A 20,566-nucleotide genomic window follows, 5' to 3' on the forward strand; every position below is an offset into this window, starting at 1 on the left:
TCCTTATATATCCTGCTGGCTCCTCCCACAGTCTGCTTTGCCATATATGTATACTTGGCTCCTCCCAAGGCCTATCAATCAGTCCATCCGTGCCTTTCATTGGTGGAGTTCTTCTCCTATCTTGACTGGTGGTGCAATGTTACCTTCCCACCTCTTACAAGGGCAAATACACTTCCTCCCCAACATGTTTTTACAGCCCTGTCAGCCAGAGCTGCCAGGCAGTAACCACAAAAGGGGACGGGAGTTTTGAAGGGAGAACAGAAAAGGGTTAAAAATTATACTGGAACAACAAAACTACATGTCAAAAGAACTGTAAACCCAAATAAAACTTCTCCCCAGCAAACTCAACAACTCTTCCTCATTTGCACAAGCCAATCACCACACCTTATTCATAACGGTAGCAATTGGTGACTCCCTTTTTAGAGAAATGGGGAGTCCAATATGCTGACCAGAATTAACCTATACAGAAGTATGTTGCCTCCATGCAGCCCAGATAGGGACATCACCAAGAAACTTCCCAGTGGTATAGCCAACTGATCACTATCCATTACCTATGTTTACTAGGTGGGTAGCGATGAAGTCCCAATAAAAAGGCTGTGAATTATGAAGAGGGACCTCAGGGTTTTGGGATAACTGGCCAAGGCATCTGGAGCACAAGCTGTGTTCTCTTCTGTCCTCCCAGTTGCAGAGGATAATAGGGCAAAACCCAGAAAAATCCCACAGAGGAACACATGGCTTCAAGAGTGGTGTTACCATCAGAATTTGTGAGGTTTTGATCATGGGTCAGTTTATATCACACTGAATCTGCTGACAACAAATGAGATTCTCCTGTCTCAAATAAGGAAAACAATCTTAGCAGGGTTCACTCAAAGAGCTTTAAACTAGATTTAAAGCAGGACAGGGACAGGGCCAGGCTTGACAAAGAAAAGGTTTGGGAAGGAGAGAACTAAAGTGACCACCTAAGCAGCAAAAGGAAGCTCAAGAGGGGATGCCTCCAGAGTGTACTAGCATCCAAAGACATAACCAGAAGACAAACTGTGCAGCGCCACTGGGATATCGACGCAATCAAACACTTCCATGAAGTGCATATACACCAATGCACACAGAACAGAGAACAAACAGGAGGAACTAGAGATCTGTGTGCAGTCAAAGGACTTTGACCTTTGCAATTAGAGATGCGGTGGGAGAGCTCATGTGACTGGAAGGCTGTAACAGAGGAAATGCTATTTAGGAGGGGCTGACCAAGCAGGCAAGGTGGTGGAGTTACCCCCTCTTGAGGCAACGCCTGGAATGTACAGATCTCTGTCTTGGGGTAGGTAATGAGTGAGTCAAGAGCTTATGGCTCGGGATAAAAAGGCATATCAGTAGGGGTGACACTAGTGGGTTTTTGCTACAGTCCACCTGAGCAGCAGGAGAAGGTGGATGACATCTTCTACAGGCAGCATAAAGCAGCCTCAGAGTCACAGACACTGGTTCTTGTGGGGTACTTTAACTACCCTGACACCTGCTGCAGAACCAGCACCATGAAACACAAAGCAACAGGGACCCCCTTATGCATCTGAAGGAGATGATTATTGTAAAAATCGCACCCTTTTTACACCTTTAATCTCTGCCCGACATAACTGAAACCAAACCAAGGCCTAACACAACTTAAGAGGAAGAAGGCACCCATTGACTGGCCCAGCTGCAGTGCTGCTGTCCATGCGTTCTACCATCCAATCACCTTTCTGCTCATACACTGTCCACGCATTCTTCCAGCCAATCAGAATCACACTTCCAACTGCCACTCAACTGCCTCTCTCCTGACTCCTAACTACCTCTCACCCCTTGTCACAGGTTAATACAGTTTGGTTTCTAGTTAATGAGGAATATGGAATACTGCCTGTCAGGACTTTAGAATTGTTTTGGAAAGGACAGGCACCTATCAGAAGCCACTTTTAGATACCAATATATTGTTTGACTACTGAAGATGCTGAATGCGACTTTGGCAATACCTATATAAATCATGATTGTGTCTAAGCCACTCCTTTTTCTTTTTGGCTTACCAAGAAGTAACACCAAATAAGGGCCACTTTGTGGAGTGGCCCAAGCCAGCCAGGCCTCGCCACTCCCCCTTGTTGGGAGGAGCAGTCGGCCCTGTCCTGGTCGGGCCCCATTGGCTGCCAGTGGGGAAGGAGGAGGCTGCAACTCAACATCAGCTAATTGTAAAGCCTATCCAAGCCAGCCAAGCCAAGGGAGATGTCCGCTGGGCACCCCTGATAACTCCTACAGGCCTGGTTGGGTCGGGCCCGCCCCAGTGGTCACCGAGGAGTGGGGGGCGGGAGGCATCCACCAGCCAGGCCACTCCAAGATTCCTCGTGGTGAAGTTCTCTTCCCCCATCCCCACAGCTCTTGAAAATCCTAAAGACTGCTGCCCAGCAGAGATCATGGGACCATCTGCAGGCCTGGGTGAGAATGTTAATTCTTTCCTAGTACAGATAAGACTTTTTAAAACTCTAATCCTCATTTTAAGTAAAAAGAAAAGGACAGAGTGAAACATAAAGAAAACATGGCATAAGACAAATTGGACAGACAGTAAAAGGCTAATTGGAGGAAGGATAGAAGAGTTGCCCAGTGAGCTGGACTTTTCTTGTGAAACCATAGAGAATAGACTATTTCCTGTAACATATAAATTCTGTTTGGAAGGATGCATGGCTCTCACTTATTGTCTGATATAATTACGATTTAAAGGAGAATTTTGAACAGAGAAGGAAAAGTGATATGAAGCCCTTTGCTCCTAAGGAAAAAAGAGATCTCTAATTTTGAGATAAAGATGATTTTGGAGATGGAAGAAGAGAATCTTTGTTTTATACTAGAAGAGGCATCCTTAAACAGTACCCTAAATAAGCAGACATAGCCCATAAGCAGCTTGGGAACCTGCTGATGGGAGGGACTTCACAAAAGCAAGTTCCTGGACAGCTGTTTTTGTGGGAATTGAGACCCACAAGAAAACTGTTCTATGTTGTCAGTAAGGAATCTCCATAGAAGTTCTAAAAGAGACTCCTCTCCCAAAGAACTGATGAAAGATTACTTTTAAATAGTGAAGCTGACTGAAATTCACAGGTTTTGTCTCTTCATGTTGTTTGTAGAAAGGTGAACAGTATTGTAAGGGGGAGGAAGAGTGTTTTGAAAGTTTCATTTTGATTCTTATTTTCTTCTTAGTGTGTGTTAATAAATCTATTTACCTTTAACTTAGGTCTGCTTTGCTTCCCCTGATCCTATCTCACAGAGAGAAAAAAGAGAGTAAACACTTAAACCACTATACTAAATTTGGCCAACAGAGATAGGCGAACGTGAAACCACCACACCCCTCAAACAACTTCAAACCATCCAGCCTGCAGCTGTGCCTTTCCCATAGGGCCTTCTGGTGAGAATAAGCCTTAAACACCTTTACAATTATAACCCTATATCCTACATTGAAAAGCAGTGATGACAACTTCCTGTCACGGGTAGTGGAGGATCCCACAAGGAATATTGTGCTGCTTGACAAGGGAAGGCCTTGTTGGGGATGTGAAGGTTGGGGGCTTCAGCACCAGGGGAGGAGGAAGAAGAGCAATAAGTAAAATGGTCACTATGGATTTCAGGAGAGCTAACTTTAGCATCTTTGGGGATCTTCTTGGAAGAATACCACAGGAAGAGCCCCTGTAGGGAAGAGGGGTGCAAAAGATTTGGTTCACACTCAAGGATAAGTTCCTCCAGGCTCAAGAACAACACATCCCAATGCGCAAGAAGTCAGACAAAGGGGGTAAGAGACTTGCATGATCAAATGAAAAACTCTCGTTACCCAGGCAGGAAATACACAGGAGATGGAAACAGGGTCAGGCCACTTGGAATGAAGACAGAGAGGTTGTTAGAGTAAGTAGATGTGAGACAAGGAAGGTTGTCATAGGTTTTGTAAAGACCATATTATTCTATTCCATCTGGGTGGAGCAGAATTGCTTATCTTTGCCCAAATGGGTCAGTGTCGCTTATCACATGGTGGAGTGCTACTTATCTCTCTTCATTGTTTCACTACTTCCATGGGAATGTCTTCTGCTAATAGACCACTAAGAGCTCACCAATGACATGACACATTACACTGTACTATTGTAAGATGCTCCACGCAGGGAGGAAGAGCCAAACCATCTTAACCTAGATAAAAAGAAGCCACAGTCCCACTAAGTATCCAGTTTTTCCACCGGATCCCTGGCGGAAGACCGGACCCATCTCACCGTTACTAGACCCTTTTTTTTCCAACAGGACCATCTCTACTCCAACAGAACCACATCTGCCACTTCAGGAGGGCTTACTGTGGACTGCTTCCAACACCCTGACTAACAGGGTGTCAGGTTGTATTTCTGACTCTGTCAGGGTTTTTTCTAGGATTTCTTGTTTGTTTATTTGTTTGCTTATTCTTCTGTACTACAACATCTGTATTTTTATAACCCTAGTATTCCCAAAATCTTTGCCTGACAGCCTTTTAATTGCAAATTTATGATAATTTGAAAAAGGGGAAGAAGGGCTTACATTTCAAGGGAGACTCCAACCCTCCCTGGCAGATACCTGTCTATCTAAACCAAGACACAGGTCAAGGTGCATCTGGAATTAAATGTGGCCAAGCATGTCAAGGACAAGGGAGGTGATCCTGCCCCTCTACTCAGCCTTAGTGAGGAAACATCTGGAGTACTTTCTTCAGTTCTGGGCTCATCATTATAAGAGAGACATGGAGGTCCTGGTGCAGGTCCAACAGAGGGTGACAAAGGGACTGAAGCATCTTTCTCACAACAGAATGAGGGAACTAGGCCTGTTCAGCCTCAAGAAGAAATGACTGAGAGGGGACCTCATATATATTGTTTCCCACAACATCCTTGCCAGTAAGGTCAGGAAATGTGGGTTAGAGGAATGGACCCTGGGGTGAATCAAGAATTGACAATTGCAGAGCTTAGTGGGTCGTGATCAGTGGGCCAGAATCCAGCTGGAGGCCCGGTGTTTCCAAGGGTCCAGTCTCCTTGAAATTGCTTATCAATGACCTGGAGGAAGGGATCAAATGCACCCTCAGCAGGTTTGCTGGTGACCCTGAACGGGGGGCAGTGGCTGATCCACCTGAAGGCTCTGCTGCCATTCTCTGGGACCTTGATCAGCTGGAGGGTTGGGCAGAGAGAAACCTAATGAGGCTCAACAAGGGCAAGTGCCGGGTCCTGCACTTGGGGAGGAACAGCCCCAAGTGCCAGCACAGGCTGGGGCTGACCTCCTAAAGAGCAGCTCTATGGAAAAGGGCCTGGGACTCCTGGTGGATCACAAGTTGTCCATGAGCCATCAGTACCCCTGTGGCCAGGAGGGCCAATGGAATCATGGGATAAACTGGGAAGAGTGTGGCCAGCAGGTCGAGGGAGGTGACTCTTCCCCTGTACTCAGCCCTAGTGAGGCCACAGCTGGAGTGCTGTGCCCAGTTCTGGGCTCCTCAGCACAAGAGAGACAAGGAGCTGCTGGAGAGGGTCCAGGGGAGAGCCACAAGGATGTTTGCGGGTCTGGAGCTTCTCTCTTATGAGGAGAGACTGCAGGAGCTGGGCCTGTTTGGTCTGGAGCAGACAAGACTGAGAGGGGATCTCATCAATACATAGAAACATCTCAAAGGCAGGTGCCAGGAGCATGGGGCTAGACTCTTTTCAATGGTGCCCAACACTGATGTTGGATGAGGAGCAACGGCCAAAAACTGAAGCACAAGAAATTCTATCTCAACATAAGGAAAAACTTCCTTACACTGAGGGTGGCAGAGCACTAGAACAGGCTACCCAGGAAGATGGTGGAGTCTCCCTCTCTGGAGACATTCAAAAACCTCCTGGATGCATTCCTGTGTAGCCTGCCTTAGATGACTTTGCCTTTGCAGAGGGCTTGATCTAGATCATCTTCAGAGGTCCCTTCCAAACCTAACAATTCTGTGATTCTCATCAGTGTCTACAAGTATCTAAAGGAAGGGTGTTAGTGGATGGAGCCAAGCTCTTCTCAGTGGTGCCAAGAAATAGGACAAAAGGCAATGGGTACAACCTGACACACATGAAGTTCCACCTGAACAAGAGGAGGAACTTCTTTCCTGTGCAGTGACAAAGCACTTGCACAGACTGCCCAAAGAGGTTGTAGAGTCTCCCTCACTGGGGATATTTAAGAACAATCTGGACACAATTCTGTGCAATGTGCTCTAGGATGACCCCCTTGAGCAGGGGGGTTGGACCAGATGACCTACTGTGGTCCCTTGCACCCTGACCCATTCTGTGAGTCAGTGATTCCTGTTGTTCAGCTGTTTTATTTTTCAAAAAAAAAAATACATATATACAGCTATACTTTTAAAAGACATCAACAATCTCCCTTTTGCTGTGTTTTAAGTACATGGGCCAGACATGCCTACCAGACACGTGGAAGGCCAAGACCAGTACAGTTACACACACTTCTCTTCTTCCCTTTGCACCAATTGCAGTGACTTTTCATAAAATTGTAATATCCTTTAATCCTTTAACCCCATCCTTTAATTCACCTGCCTTGCTGTAAAAGGCCTCCAACTAAGAAAAAAAAACAAACAGCTTTTTTTTTTTTCTCCGTGGGGGACATTTTCCTTTTCCTGTTTAGCAAACCTTTTATTTTCCTATTGAAACTGAAATTTTAAAAGTAGTTACAGTATTTTTCTCTTACAAAATGTTTTTGCATATCAGAACAAAACTCTTCTATTTTAAGCAGTTGCCACAAAAAATGGGGCCAGATTAATACATGTCTATATAATAAACGAACAACAGCCAGTAGTTAAAATTCAGAGGACATTTCCTATGGGAGTATAAACAATAAATAATTTGTGTGAGGCTAAGGAACAGGCATAGTAACATTTTCAAAATGGCACACTATCAAATCAAGAGGACTAGACTCCTGCTACAAAAGGCAAAGAAAAAGGATATGCATTTTAAGCTACATTGACTCTCCAAACATGGAGATCACTGACAAAGAGTGGTATCTACAGAATGCCTTGTTTATTGCTGATCTGTGATAAGGCTACCCTGGGAATTTCTGTCCTAGAGAAAAACAGTAAAACTGCTTTCTGATTACACCATCCATCTGACCTACAGTACCAGCTGTGAAGTACTACCTATTAACATTCACAGATCCTATTATGGAACCAGGGATCCTGAACAGTACTGGCTGGGGACAGAAGCAGTAGCAGGTGTCACTGCCACTAAAGCCTCCAGATTTTGCAGCATTTTAATTATAAGGAGACCACTCTGAAAAGCCCTAACTCTCCACTGCAGTTCTAATAAACCAAACCAATAATTTTCAAGACATATTACTTATACTGCTGTGCAGTTAGAGCTCTCGATTAACTCTTGTTAACTCTATTAACACTCTATGGTTTCCTTTCACACACATGTCAACAATTTGAAAAACTAAAGAAGTCTCAACACAGGACTTCTGAAGAGAAAACATCTAGAAGTAGTCATGGAACACTGGTTGAAGATGAAGTTGCAAATAAAAGGAAGCATCCTATAATGTACCATTAGGTTGGAGCAAGGCAGCGAAAATCACTCATCTTCCCTTTTCAGAATGGAACTAAACCCTACAAGGGGTTATTTCACTAAAGTGCTTGCAATTAACACTCAGATCTTTGGATGGAAATTGTAGCAAATTGCTACACTTCCCTTGTAGTGCTAGAATAAGTGTCCTAGAGTGAGGAGACCCCCAGCTGTACAATGAAATACTAGCAAATTATATTCCACTTGCACTGTTTATATGTTTCCTATAAAATTTAATGAATAAAGCTTGCTAAAATAATTAAATTTAAATATTGCATTCTGCATCTTTATGTAATCGCTGGCAGTCAGTAAATCTTAAACATCCTTCAAAGACATTCTGTAACTTGTCGCACATTTTTCCTTGTTTCCTCTGGAAATAAGGCTGTGATAGTAGTCTGCACACCTCTGATTCAAACAAAGCACTGATCTTGCAGACAAATATGGCTAACTGGCTCAAAATGCAATAGGTAAAATACAGTTAAGCCAGGAAAAATGGGCAATCAGGACTAGGCCAGCTCTAACAGTAGACATTTATGAGCCCTACAGATGCCAGGAAATCAAAGGCTTAATTTGATATTTGCAAATTGAAAGTCAGTCACAAATTAGAAATCAAGAAGAAATTAGACTATCTTCTTGATAGTTTGACATTGAATGGTAAGGAAGACAAACTGGAACACAAGATGGAAAAGAGATTGTTGAATCATCTAAATGTATGTAGACATTGCACTACCTAGATTACAAAACTACCAGCTCGCGCTCCAACATTACCTAATTTGTGTTAGAAAACATGCTGAGATGTTTCTAACGGAAAATATTTCCCTTTTAGCAGTTCAGTAGTCCTGTACAGCAAGCTGACAGATGAAGTTTTTTCCAAAAGACATGCCTAATATGCTCTCAAAAAAAAAAGTGACACACGTTCAGTACATGCTTTACATGCTGTCTATACAATCCAGCTGCAGAGACTGGGAGGTTCAACACCATCCCAAAGAATGCTGCAGTACTGCAGAGCACCTATTTTTCACAAAACTCTAGATTTTCTAAAGAACATGGATGACCCTTCATCCATAGCAGGAAGAAATCTAAATTGTGTAACTCCACTTCTTTTTTTTTAGGAAGGAAATTTAATTTTTAAAATTAAAATTAAGCTTCCTTATTCCATCATCCTTTTTGTTGGCAAATGAAAGCCATCAGCTGAAACTACACTGTGTTGGGGAAATTTAATAAAAATCTGAATGCCACTTATTCCACCCATAGTGATGTTTTTAGCCTTGTCAATATCCAAAGTGAAATGTAAATATCAAGCAAAAAAATCAAAAAAAATTGTAACTCAATCCTAAGAACTCACCATAAATGCTCTGTAAAAAGCATACTTAATAAATGTATTTTTCAGCACACAAAGACTTCCAAGACTAAAATCTGAGTCAAATATAGCATTCTTCAGATGAACTAAGTAGCAGGTGGCAGTGACAAGAAACAAGGCATACCTTATTTCCTCAATTTCACAAAACTTCTAACTGAAACACATGCAAGTGAATGTGATTGAAAAGATGGTGAATGATGGTGGTAGAATAATAATGAACATTTTAAATTACAAATAACTTGTCTAACAATCAGTGCCAAAAGTTTCACACTTTTGACCCACTGCTCACTGTATCATCTGTGTAAGAGCGTCCTTTAATACTGCTGAAATCTACCACTGCTACTTGGTTTTTAGGGTCAGAATGTATATACCTAAATTTATCCCCAGATGAAACCATTTTACTGTAACTCTACAGTCTCTGCAAAGCATGACACTGGAAAAAAATCACTGCTGCCCTATATAATTCATAAACCAAGCAAATTCAATCTTACAGCATTAACGTTTCAAAAAAAAAAAATCAGTAGCAACTGTAAGCCAACTTAAGCGATTCACTTCTAGAATGTTTTAACAAAGACATTTATTCCTTATTATAAATGAAGTTAATACTAGCATGGAGTTTGCAGGTTTTTTTGATTTTGAACAACCTTAAACTGGTTAGAGGTTCAAACTACTGAAATAATCCATTAAATATTTACAAGAAAAAAAAAATCAGAAGTCCATAGCACCATACCTGTGCCCTTGCATGAACTTCCCCAAGGAGACCTGAGTACTGCTGTTCCAGATACTTTTTTTCATTCTGCCAACAGCTTGCCTGTGCTTTCATCTGTTCAGCCATTTTGTTAAAAGCATCTTCCTGGCTCTGCTGAAGCTCCTTCATAGTATTGGACTTGTTTTTACAAACATATTCCAGGTGAGATATCTGTGTGACAAGCATTTTAAAAGAAATTCTTTTACTTCTCTAAACACCTTTTTACTTTATTGTGCACATCAGTTTAACCACAAACAATCCCAGCATAAAATCTAAACTGTAATTTCTTCAATATATTCATTAAAACTAAGTAAAAGCCTTGCAGGCATTTATTGCCTTCTTTGTTGAAAACTTGAACTGGACACTTTTACTTTTTTTTTTTCCTTTTTTTTTCCCCCCAAGTGCATTAAATCTTGTGTTGCTAAAGTACCAATCTGAGTATACCAGTCCCTTAGAAGACTGGTATATTATTTGCAAATAAGAATTGTAAATAATATGTAAAAAAGCAGTCCTTAATTTAATTTTTGTTTTAGTGGAAACCCAAAATATCCAGATACTATTAAGCATTAAAAGAATTTCAGGACATTTTAGCATACAGAAGTTGTTTTCAACAAGCACAAATGGATTCACTATGTGAATAACTTTGGAACTCCCATGCAAACTAAATGGAGGAATGAATCAAGGTAACAATAATCTTTAAATACACACACCTACACTTTATTACTAGAGAGTATCAGGAAGCTACTTTTCAAATACATCACACAGAAATGCAAGAGAAAAATTTTGTTCACAAGAAAACACGTACAACACAAGTGACATACTGTTCAAAATCCCTGAAAAGCTGGTAAGTACATGAAAAGAGCCCTAGAGACCTCACAGTCAATATCAATAACCATACTAAATTAAAATGCAAGAAACAATATGACACAACTTCCCCAAACACTGCCAATGATGTTCATTCCCTTCTCTTCTACTCCCTTTCCTCCTTTACTTTGAAAGTAAAATAGAAAAGTACATCAAATGTTCATAATCCATATTTTATCCTACCCCTTTAGTAAGGGGGTATGTCCAACTGACTGCTGGGGTATAACTTGCAATTAATAATTGCTTTATCTCTGATGGGCAGAGTTAAAACAATTCAGTGTAACCAGCCCTGCATCTTACTCAGGCCAGAAGAGTGGTCACTTCTGAGATGAGAAATGTCAAAAGACGATTTTTCCCTCACTATGTTTCAAAAAATGTCAGGACAGACAAGTTCTGGAGTTGCTGTACTAGTCTTAGGATTGACCTCATCAATAGAGCCAGAAAATGAACTGAAATCCTAAAGACTGTCATATGTTAGTCTGTGGAGTCAGTTTAATTTATTTATAAGGAGGTCTTTTCTTTCCTAAAAATGCAGGGATTTCTGGATAGAAAGGCCACATAAGCTTACTTAAATCCCAAAAAGTATAGCTCTTGCCTATAGCAAATATTGACATGTTTTATAAAAACAGGTATTTTCTATTCGTGTTTCTGAATATAATTCTATAATCCATGAGTTACAATTAAATGAAAAAAATACACCGTCATTCTTTCAAATAGTACCTCTGAATAATAAACATATAATTTAAAGATGATATTCCTTGAGTAAGTGCATTTTGTTTCAGTTTTATGGTAAAATAAAGACTTGCTTTATTAGTGTAAATGACTAAGATCTTTGAATTGCTTCATCAGTAAGATTAATTTATTTTCTTTTAATTAGGTCCCTGTGGCTAATATTGGCTAGTACTATTAGCATGTCCTGCACTGGAAGTGTAGCTTAGAGACTTCATACAGACTTCAGTCACATTTACATGCCCACAGCAATGGCATCAAACTGAGTTGTAGACAAGCCATAATTAATGGTATTGAATTATTAACGTCCAAATTCTTTTTGAAATAAGATGAATGTCAGTCCTTTTTAATGATACTGCGATGTGGACAAATGTCACTGAATTTAATAGAGGTAGCTGGTGCCTAAGGACACTTACCTTCTCATTAGCCCTGCTGAGGTCTGAGATCAGGGCATCAACATTCTCCTGCAAGACTACACAAAGCTCAGGCCAAGAGAACCTATCTAGAATGCCTTCTGGTTGTTTTATAAGCACACAGCCTGCTGTCAAATGCTGGTATAAGCTATGAAGGAAGGTTAGTTTCTCCTGAAACAAAAGGAAAAATTACATGTTGTATCTGAACAATGTTAGAATTGAAAAATGTGCATCACATGGGCAGTAATACAAACTACATGCAAGTGAAAAAAAGCCCACACAGCTCATTCTCAAATCTTTTTCAAAATTCCACAATTGCTAATATTTGCAGTCATACATATTGAAGCAAACGTAATAAAACAGTCTTTACAAAATGTGTCCATTCAGACATAATATATAAATAACTTATAAGAACAGTTATTTATTACTGAACAGTCCTGCTTTCATCACAACCACTACAGATAAAAAATTCCATGCCATTAGTACATGTAATTTAATTATTTATGGTAAAACTTTCAGTTATATTCAAACTGTACCCACTTGCAACAATTGCAAAGCTGCAGAAAATTCACTGATTGGCTTGGCAGCTCAACACACCATTTATACAACTATCACTCTAAAGTCTTTTTAAAATTGTTTTTGTATGGATTATATATGACACTAAATGGCCACACAAAATAGGTTCATCAGTTAAATTCCACAAGCTATGCTTCATTCTTTTACACTTATTTTAGTCAGTAATATAATAAATTGATGCAAGTTATGAATAAACTTTAGCAACAATAGTATGCCATAGAAATTCTATCCTTAATGCTTTTAGTACATATATGCAACTTAGCAACTTTGATTAAGACAACAATAGCAAGCTGTACCTTAAAAGTCACAAGCGCAAAGTCTGTAAACTATTGCAAAAGTTCTCATTGTTTTCCTGAGGCCTTGGTTGAAGTTTTACATTAAGAAATTATGGATTGTTGAGATGGGAAACTAGGGTTTTTCTGAGCCCTTTCCACTACACTTGGGTGCATTTTCTCACAACTATTTCATGGCATTTTAGGCAATTAAAAAGAAATTGTAGTTTAGTTTAGCTTTGTTTCTAACAGATCTACAAATTCCCCAAGGAAAACACAGTGTGCCATCATTACATTTTTTTGTTTGAGCTGTGATAAAACTAGGATGATAATTATCCATTTGGCTTGAGAAACAGGATTCTAAGACCCCAAATCAATTCATACATGTTGACTGCAACCACAGGGTTGTAGACATGCTGACTTTACAATATAGCCAGACCTCTAGTTTCCTCCACTTTAATCATTATCTGATGTATGTAACAATTCCAGCTGCTTCATGTGGACCCCATTTAAATACCAGACTGTAAAAGAGGTGGAAAGAATGTTTCCTTTTTACTCAGTTGGCATCCATGTCCAAATTTGTGGAAGTAATGAGCTCAATATGCACAAGTATATCACTGCCATTGCTAGTACAGAACCACTTCATTGGGCAGAAAAAGCAACAAAATTAACATGTGTTAATACATGTAAGGAGAGAGAGATAACAGTTCTGAAATAAGATATTGTGGACCCATTCCCACATATAGCACATCACAATTAGCTAATAGATAAAAATAAGAATTTCTAGGTTTTGTGGCATGCATGCAAAACTATCTCAATTCCATATTTGCTATCAATTGCCATGTGGATCAGTAATTAACACATGATAATGACAGTATTATATGTTTCAGTAGTAAAACATTTCTGTTAACTTTTAATTTGAAAGAAAGAAAGAATTGTTTGTCAGGCATAGCTTTTTAAATAAACTCTCTTTTTCAAAAATTCAAAATACTGGAATGATTAAGCTATTTGTTCAAATATAGAAGAAAGTAGAACCAATATGTCCTGAGGTCCTGTAGATGTTAAACACATATTTCAAAATACATATCTTAAAATCATATTTTAGGTATAAATCTGTTAAGACTAAGAATAACCATCTGATGTATGTAAATGTATAAAGCTGAGATTAAATAAAGACTCTTTGACAGTCATCTTGTCTCTAGTAATACCTCCATATCCTTCTGGTAAGCCCTGGTAAGCTTCTGGATTTCATTTTCAGATTCTGTGGCACGTACTTGCTCTTTCTCCCAGCATTGCTGTACATCCTGCAGTTCCATTTTTAAAGTTTCTATTAAAGTCTCTCTGTCTGCACACTTAACGTGCAGGTGGTTTAACTCTTTATTGGCATCAGCCACGGTATCCTGAGCTTCCTGTAAAACAGAGAAATGTAAAAGAAAGGCTGGTATAAATTTTACTCTATAAAATGCTACCTTAGTCAAGTGCTCATCACCTGAGGAAAAAAAACAGTCACATAATCACATGTATTCACAAGACTCCAGGCTAGGTGGACATCATCTTTCAAGAACAGAATTTCAAAATTGACAATAGGACTCTTCCACAGCCTGCAACTAGACAGCACTGGAAATCGATCTCTGACAGGTAAAGGCTCCATGATGTGGTGATCTTCACAGTCCCCTTTACCCCCACAAATGAGATGTAGAACACAGGGACACAACTTATCCTCTGCAGAGTACAAAGCTCTCAGAGATATTGAAAAGATACATTATTTTCTTAAGTATTTTCTTTCTGATGTGTTAGAGCTGAGCCTGCAAGCAACACAGCTGCTGTTGTCCACTGTATTCTTCACATGCAAGTTAAAAAAAAAGTGAGGACTCTCTTTGAAGGCTTGACCACGGGAAGTAAGTAAGAATCAGAAATGGTCATAAATACCATTATGTTACCAGCACCAAAATGTCACCAGGTAAACAAAGAACTTAATACACTGTCCCTTTTGAGCCAAAATATTGTGCAGTTACACAGGATTTCCAGCACTGCTAAAGTTTGGAAAAGGTCAGACTGAAAGTATTGTTTATTTTGCATAAAATCATAGCTTCATAGACCATAAAATCATACAAAAGATACTACCAAATTCATCAGAAAATGACATCAGAAAAATTTTTATTCTTCTAAACAAAAACATTAAAATATTAAAGTAATTTTAGATTTCTAATACAAATGCTTTCAGACTGGATCTAGATTTTGATCATCTATACAATAATATTACCATAAATTTAGAGAGACTGAAAACCAGCATATTGCATAAAAATAGGTACCCTGTGTGTGTAGCAAGCTCAGTTTGTGCATGAAGAATACAAGTATCTCGTGCAAAGGGTTGAAATCATTTTAGATGACTTAAAAAGGTGCTATAATAAAAGCAGAAGTCCTAAATCTTCTGAACATAAATCAGTAAAGAAAGTTCACAACACATCATGTGCAAGTATCCATTAATGTGAAGATTCAATGAAGGTTACAGAAAAACACTGCATAAAAATAAAGCAGCATATCCTCAGCAAAAGAATCTGAAAAATGCTGGGTTTACAGACATTCTATTTTGGCAGTAATTCAATACACTGTTAGTTGGGAGATTAAGTTAAAACACAACCTCAGGACCTGCTCACTCCCTTGGCTATTGATTTAACCAGACAGGACATTACAAAACTAGTGTCAGCCAAAAACAACAACAAAAAAATTGTTCCAAAACTAAAGGAAAGAGGCCTCAAGTGTTTTTATCTCAGGTAACTTTTAGTTCAAGAAATTTCAGGCCACACACTTTACAGCTGTTAAAGACAACTTGATGCATCACATGCATTGACCTTTCTGATAAACACAACCAAAAAAAACATTAAACGAAAGAATGGACATTCTTTAATAAAATATACCTTCATATGCACAGAGATAATTAAATTCTCTTTCCCTTTTCTTCAGAAGAAGTTAAACAAAAAAGATTACTGATACCAATTTCGATATAAAACAATAATTTATGAATGTATTTTAATTATTTCAGAAGTGCAATCCTTGAAATTACGTCCTTTATAGTGGTAACCAGAATAAAGCAGCATGGTTTCACACAAACTTAAAAGGTAAACTAGTTTGCTCAACAGAATACAATATAAAGACTTACTCTGATAAGAAAAAAAGTTACATTTAATCCAGAAATATACCTTTTGCAGAATGTTCAAATTTTATGCTAAATTCATTAAACCATACCTTCAGGTCTTGTCTTAAAGCACACATTTTTTCCTCAGATACATCAAGTTCTTTTGTTATCTTTTTACACAAAGCCTTGGTTTTCTCAAGCTGTGAAAAATATGAAAGTCAAACAGGCTTTTACAGAAAGGCTGCAATGATCTATTCAATATAATACAAAAGAAGAATTTTGTATATGAAAGTAAAAAACCAAAATTTATTTCAATTCCTTGAAGAGCTTTTGTACTCCATACAATCTAAATAATATGCTGTTACAAAACCACTAAATAACTCCTTTATAATGATTTAAAATAAAGAGTAGTGGCAGAATCCCAAACTGAGACCACTCTCACCTATCCTATTAACTCTCAAAATATCTGACAAAAACACAGATCCTGCAATGCACTTGAAAGTGTAGTAAATTCAGATAATGATCTGGAGAGTGGTTTGAGAAAACAAATTTTCAAGTCAGTGGCCATTTGCAGAAGTTGCCCAGCTACAAGCATGATACTTTACGCAGCACTGGACAATACTCACATACTGTAAAAAGCACTAATGTTCCAAAGAGGCACAGTGACTACTGTAGGGTTAAAAGCAACCATCTCAGAGGTTGCTTAATGTGTACTGAGGTACCATCATGGATACTAGCTTCATTGTCCATTTTCAAAAAGGATAACAACTTATCAAAATAATCTGTATCTTTGTTTATATGATGATGCTGCCATTTAAGGAGCAACTCAGAAACAGAATACCCGATTTACAAAATTTATTAATTACTTTTTAAAATGCTTATTTTTATATTTTGATGTCAGGAAACCTGGCAGAACCCTTCAAAATAATTACAGTAAATTAAAAAATGCTACTGGCATATTTCCAGTCTTTTTATTGGTTTACTAGTCTTTTCCCTCTCTTCAAATATATTCTGTGGTGTCTGCACTATACAGAAAATCAGAAGAAAGTTATCAACAAAACCCAAAACACTTCTACACCTTTCAGTCACAAAAACTAACTAGATCTTTTAATCTAATGTTTAAGACAGTAAGTTAAAGATGACACATGACAGGTTTACCTTCATATTTCATATATACATACAGGTACACACGTACATTAATAAATTCATCAGTATGTGAGATCTTGTTGAAAACCTTTTTATAAAGAGAATCACTAAAATTTGCTTACTGTTGTGTTGCTTACTAAAACCCTTCCTTATTATATATTAGAACATGCTAGTTTTATTGCACAGTGCCCTTCACAGTCCCCTTGTGCATTATTGCATTATTAAAAAGTTTTATTATTAAACATATCTCACACATAAAAAGCCAAAAGCAGCACTCTCTGTGGGGGCGGGGGTAATCAAGAAGGACAGAGCACTGCCCTTTCTGTGCACCACGAAGGTGCTCAGTGATCTCTGGCTCCATATGACAACTTCAGGGTCAGTCACACACAGTCCTACTGGGAAGTCTTGTGGCAGGTCATCTGTTGGTCCTGCTCTATTTGCAATTTATTTTCCTTGACAGTTCATTCTTCTTTCTGTCAGAACACTCTCTTTGCTTTCTTAGAAGCCACCCCCTTGGTCTCCCCACTGCTGTCTCTGGCACAGTTTCACAACAAAGCACATCACTAAGCCAAAGCCTGCTGAGTCGACTTTTCAACTGTGTTGCCTATCACGTGATGCTCCTCCTCCCAAATAACAATTCGCTGTGGGTCATATGTTCCTAGTTACTCTTCAGCTTCCAGACTTGGGTCTCAGAAGAGTTTCATAATGACTACACACATCAGTTCTCTTATCTTCCTGGGAAAGATTTAACAGTGCTTGCTGTTTAGAAAGTATAATTGTTTCCATGGTCACTCATTTTTGTGCCCCTTGAACAAACTCAAAGGTCTTGTGGGAGACCATTCTTTTCCCAATAAAAGGGGGAAAGCTGATACACTTTTCTTTTTTTTTTTTTTACTTTTTAATTTTTTTTAATGCGTTGAGCGACTGGCTAGACTATGCATTTGTCAAAACAAAAAACAAAACCTAGATGTGAAATAGAGTGCTGGCACTTTTACAACCTTACCACACCTTGCCTTTCTGTATTTGCCAATTTTATTCAAAGACTAATCACAAGTTTGTACAAAAAGTTTCAATTATACAGTTAACTTCTTTCTACAGCCTTTAAAGCCATAAATTAATAAAACATTTACACCCAAGAGGAGTTATTTAGTCAGACTAGCAAAACATACCACAAAATAAATGCAAAACTGTAACTTCTCAGTCAGTGATGTAAAAGGACAGTAGGACAGCATGGAAAACATCTAATTTTTTTCGAAGGTAAGATTCCCAAAATTAAAATATTTCCATTACTTTCTTAGATAACTTAAAGACAGTATTCTAACAGTCCTATTTTAATTGAAATGACAACAAAACAGCTCCCAAAGAGAATCCATTGAAAACACACTCTCCTCAGAAAATTATACCAGTTTTAGAAGTACAGGGGAGCATGATCATTTACATAACTGGTAGCAGTGACTGCTGAGGCTCAACCACTGTGTATTTAGGAACACTGCAGTATATGCAGCTGCCCTCTTAGATCATTATCTTTTAACTACAATCCTATATATGAATGGCTGGTTATCCTACATGTTTTTTGAAAATAACCTCAAAAGAATGAACAAGAAAACCAAATTAAACTAGAAGGACAAAAAACTGTTCTCCCTATCCCCATAAATGTGAAACTTCACTGCAAGACAAGCTTAGAGAAACAGTAACGACAGAGACTTTTTCTTTGGGCATACTTGAAGCTGTCAACTCAAGATTCCCACTCTTCTGCCATTTTTTACAAGTGAAGTTTATGTACTGCTGCAGGCCAAATGCAATACATATAGAGTCAAACACTGCAGGTGCTACCTCATTAGACATATCTTCCAGCTTGTTCTGGTAAGCTGTCAAGGTGTACCTCAAAGTCGCAACGACAGAGCAGCTCAGAGGTTTATCTTTGTCCTCACAAGTGCCTGAAGGAAAACATGGAATGAAAATTAAACCTTAAAGCCACAGAGAGAAAACTACTCACCCTGGATGCCAGGTACTAGAATTAGTTAGGGCTTCAGTGACAATACAGAACACTGAAGAGCAGCCTTGTTTGCCATGAGAGATTCAGCTGTATAGCCCTGCTTTCACAACAAATATAGCTGAAAGACACTTGTATAAAAGCTTTAATACAAGATACAGAACTGTAAATACTGGATTACGTTTATACCTAATGCATTTGGTATGCAGTCTCACATATTATTTCTACTGTGGTCAAGCCTGTGTCATTCAGTCAGACAAGCCAACTTCGAAACCACACAATTATATACTTTGAAAAACATAAAGTCTGAAAGTTAAGAATGTTACACTTTTCCTGACATTATTTTGGTGTTGTGACTAAGCATGCATATAGTAATGCAGTACTTCATTTACTTAAAGCCTTACTGAGCCAAAGATCATATGATTATGTTATGCTTGGAGAGGACTTAAAAACATTTTAAATTATCTTGAATAGTATTGTAAAGGAAATTACAAAAAATATTGTCTGTCTGCAGAGACCTACAGAACAGTTCAATTATAAATATAATATATCCATTATATATACACTAAACTTATTTATTAACCTTTTATATTGAGACTTCTGATCTTGTTGCCTTAATTAGGGACATATGAACAAGTCTGACCATTCCAAAATGCATAGAACAATGTGCCAAGAAAGCAAAACAATACTGTATTGATTGAGAGGTCACAAGATGTCAGCTGATATTCAGTTTCCAAGAACAAACTTTTCTTTTTTTCCTGATGTTACACCACAATACAAGGTTATTGATCGATCATTCCTCCCAGCATTATTTATATTCCTAAGAAGCATTTGTCACTTATTTTGTAGCACATTATAGTATCAACTTTTCAACAAGTTTTAACATGTTCTATATGCAAAACTATCTTTACTGACTCCAACAGCAGCCCTGTTTTGCAAAAGTGAAAATATCTGTGGCATTTTAAATTCAGGAAGGCTAAATCATCCTACTCCTATCACAACTAAATGATACAGGTGTTTATCACCAGTATCATTAAGCAATTTACACAGAGTGGCTCATAAAGTCAAATCAGATACTAAAGTCTGAGCCTTTTCTTTGGCTCTCCATAAAATTTTACCAGCTAGAGGAGGTGCTCTTACATACTTGCAGAACTTTTAAGAATTCTGTAATTAGTATCATCTAATAAGCACAATATTCCACTAATGCACTGTATAAAAATGATGACATTTCTCCTGTAGGCTACACATAACGCATCAATAGAACTCAGTAGAAAACTTACTTAAGTGCACAAGTCAGAACTTAGGAGTAACTAAGTAACTCCTGTAACTACAGGAGCAAGATCTGCTCTACAGCACACACATCCCAGTGACAGACCCCTGCTTTGTCATATCAGCCACTCCACCTACTTGCCACAGTTTCTATAAGTCTACAGAGTCAGGGAAAAGCAGGAGTTTCTTAATGACACTTCAGTGCCCTGTGAATCCTAGAAATATCCCAAACAACAATGTTACACTGAAAACCAATCTAAGAAGAATTCATAAAATCTGACCTTTTTTGAGAAGACTTCACATTGAAGAAAGTGACAAGTGTCACCTTACTATAATTTCTAATCATATAACCACAGCTATAGCTATGCACAGAACTCCAGTCCAGTCTTCTCAGTTACAAGACCAACTTTTCACTACTACCCATTGCAGGAACATTCTGCATTGATCTTGTTGCACAAAAAAAAAATAAAAACTATTTTTTCATACTTGTAG

At 38.4% G+C, this 20,566-nt stretch overlaps 1 protein-coding gene across 1 annotated transcript in view; it reads right to left on the reverse strand.

Moving 5' to 3' along the window:
- CCDC171 (coiled-coil domain containing 171) overlaps positions 1 to 20,566 on the reverse strand; it is a 153,178-nt gene that overhangs the window by 82,529 nt on the left and 50,083 nt on the right. Inside the window, exons 10-14 of the mRNA XM_066180817.1 lie at positions 18,646 to 18,749; positions 15,777 to 15,866; positions 13,739 to 13,939; positions 11,686 to 11,853; positions 9,659 to 9,847 (exon numbers count right to left, since the gene is read on the reverse strand). Of these exons, the coding sequence (XP_066036914.1) occupies positions 9,659 to 9,847; positions 11,686 to 11,853; positions 13,739 to 13,939; positions 15,777 to 15,866; positions 18,646 to 18,749 (752 nt within the window). The remainder of the gene's footprint in view (positions 1 to 9,658; positions 9,848 to 11,685; positions 11,854 to 13,738; positions 13,940 to 15,776; positions 15,867 to 18,645; positions 18,750 to 20,566) is intronic.

This window comes from Chamaea fasciata, unplaced genomic scaffold, assembly GCF_029207755.1.
Source record: "Chamaea fasciata isolate MVZ Bird 193981 ecotype frontalis unplaced genomic scaffold, bChaFas1.0.hap1 SCAF_4, whole genome shotgun sequence".
Classification (NCBI taxonomy): Eukaryota; Metazoa; Chordata; class Aves; order Passeriformes; family Sylviidae; genus Chamaea; species Chamaea fasciata.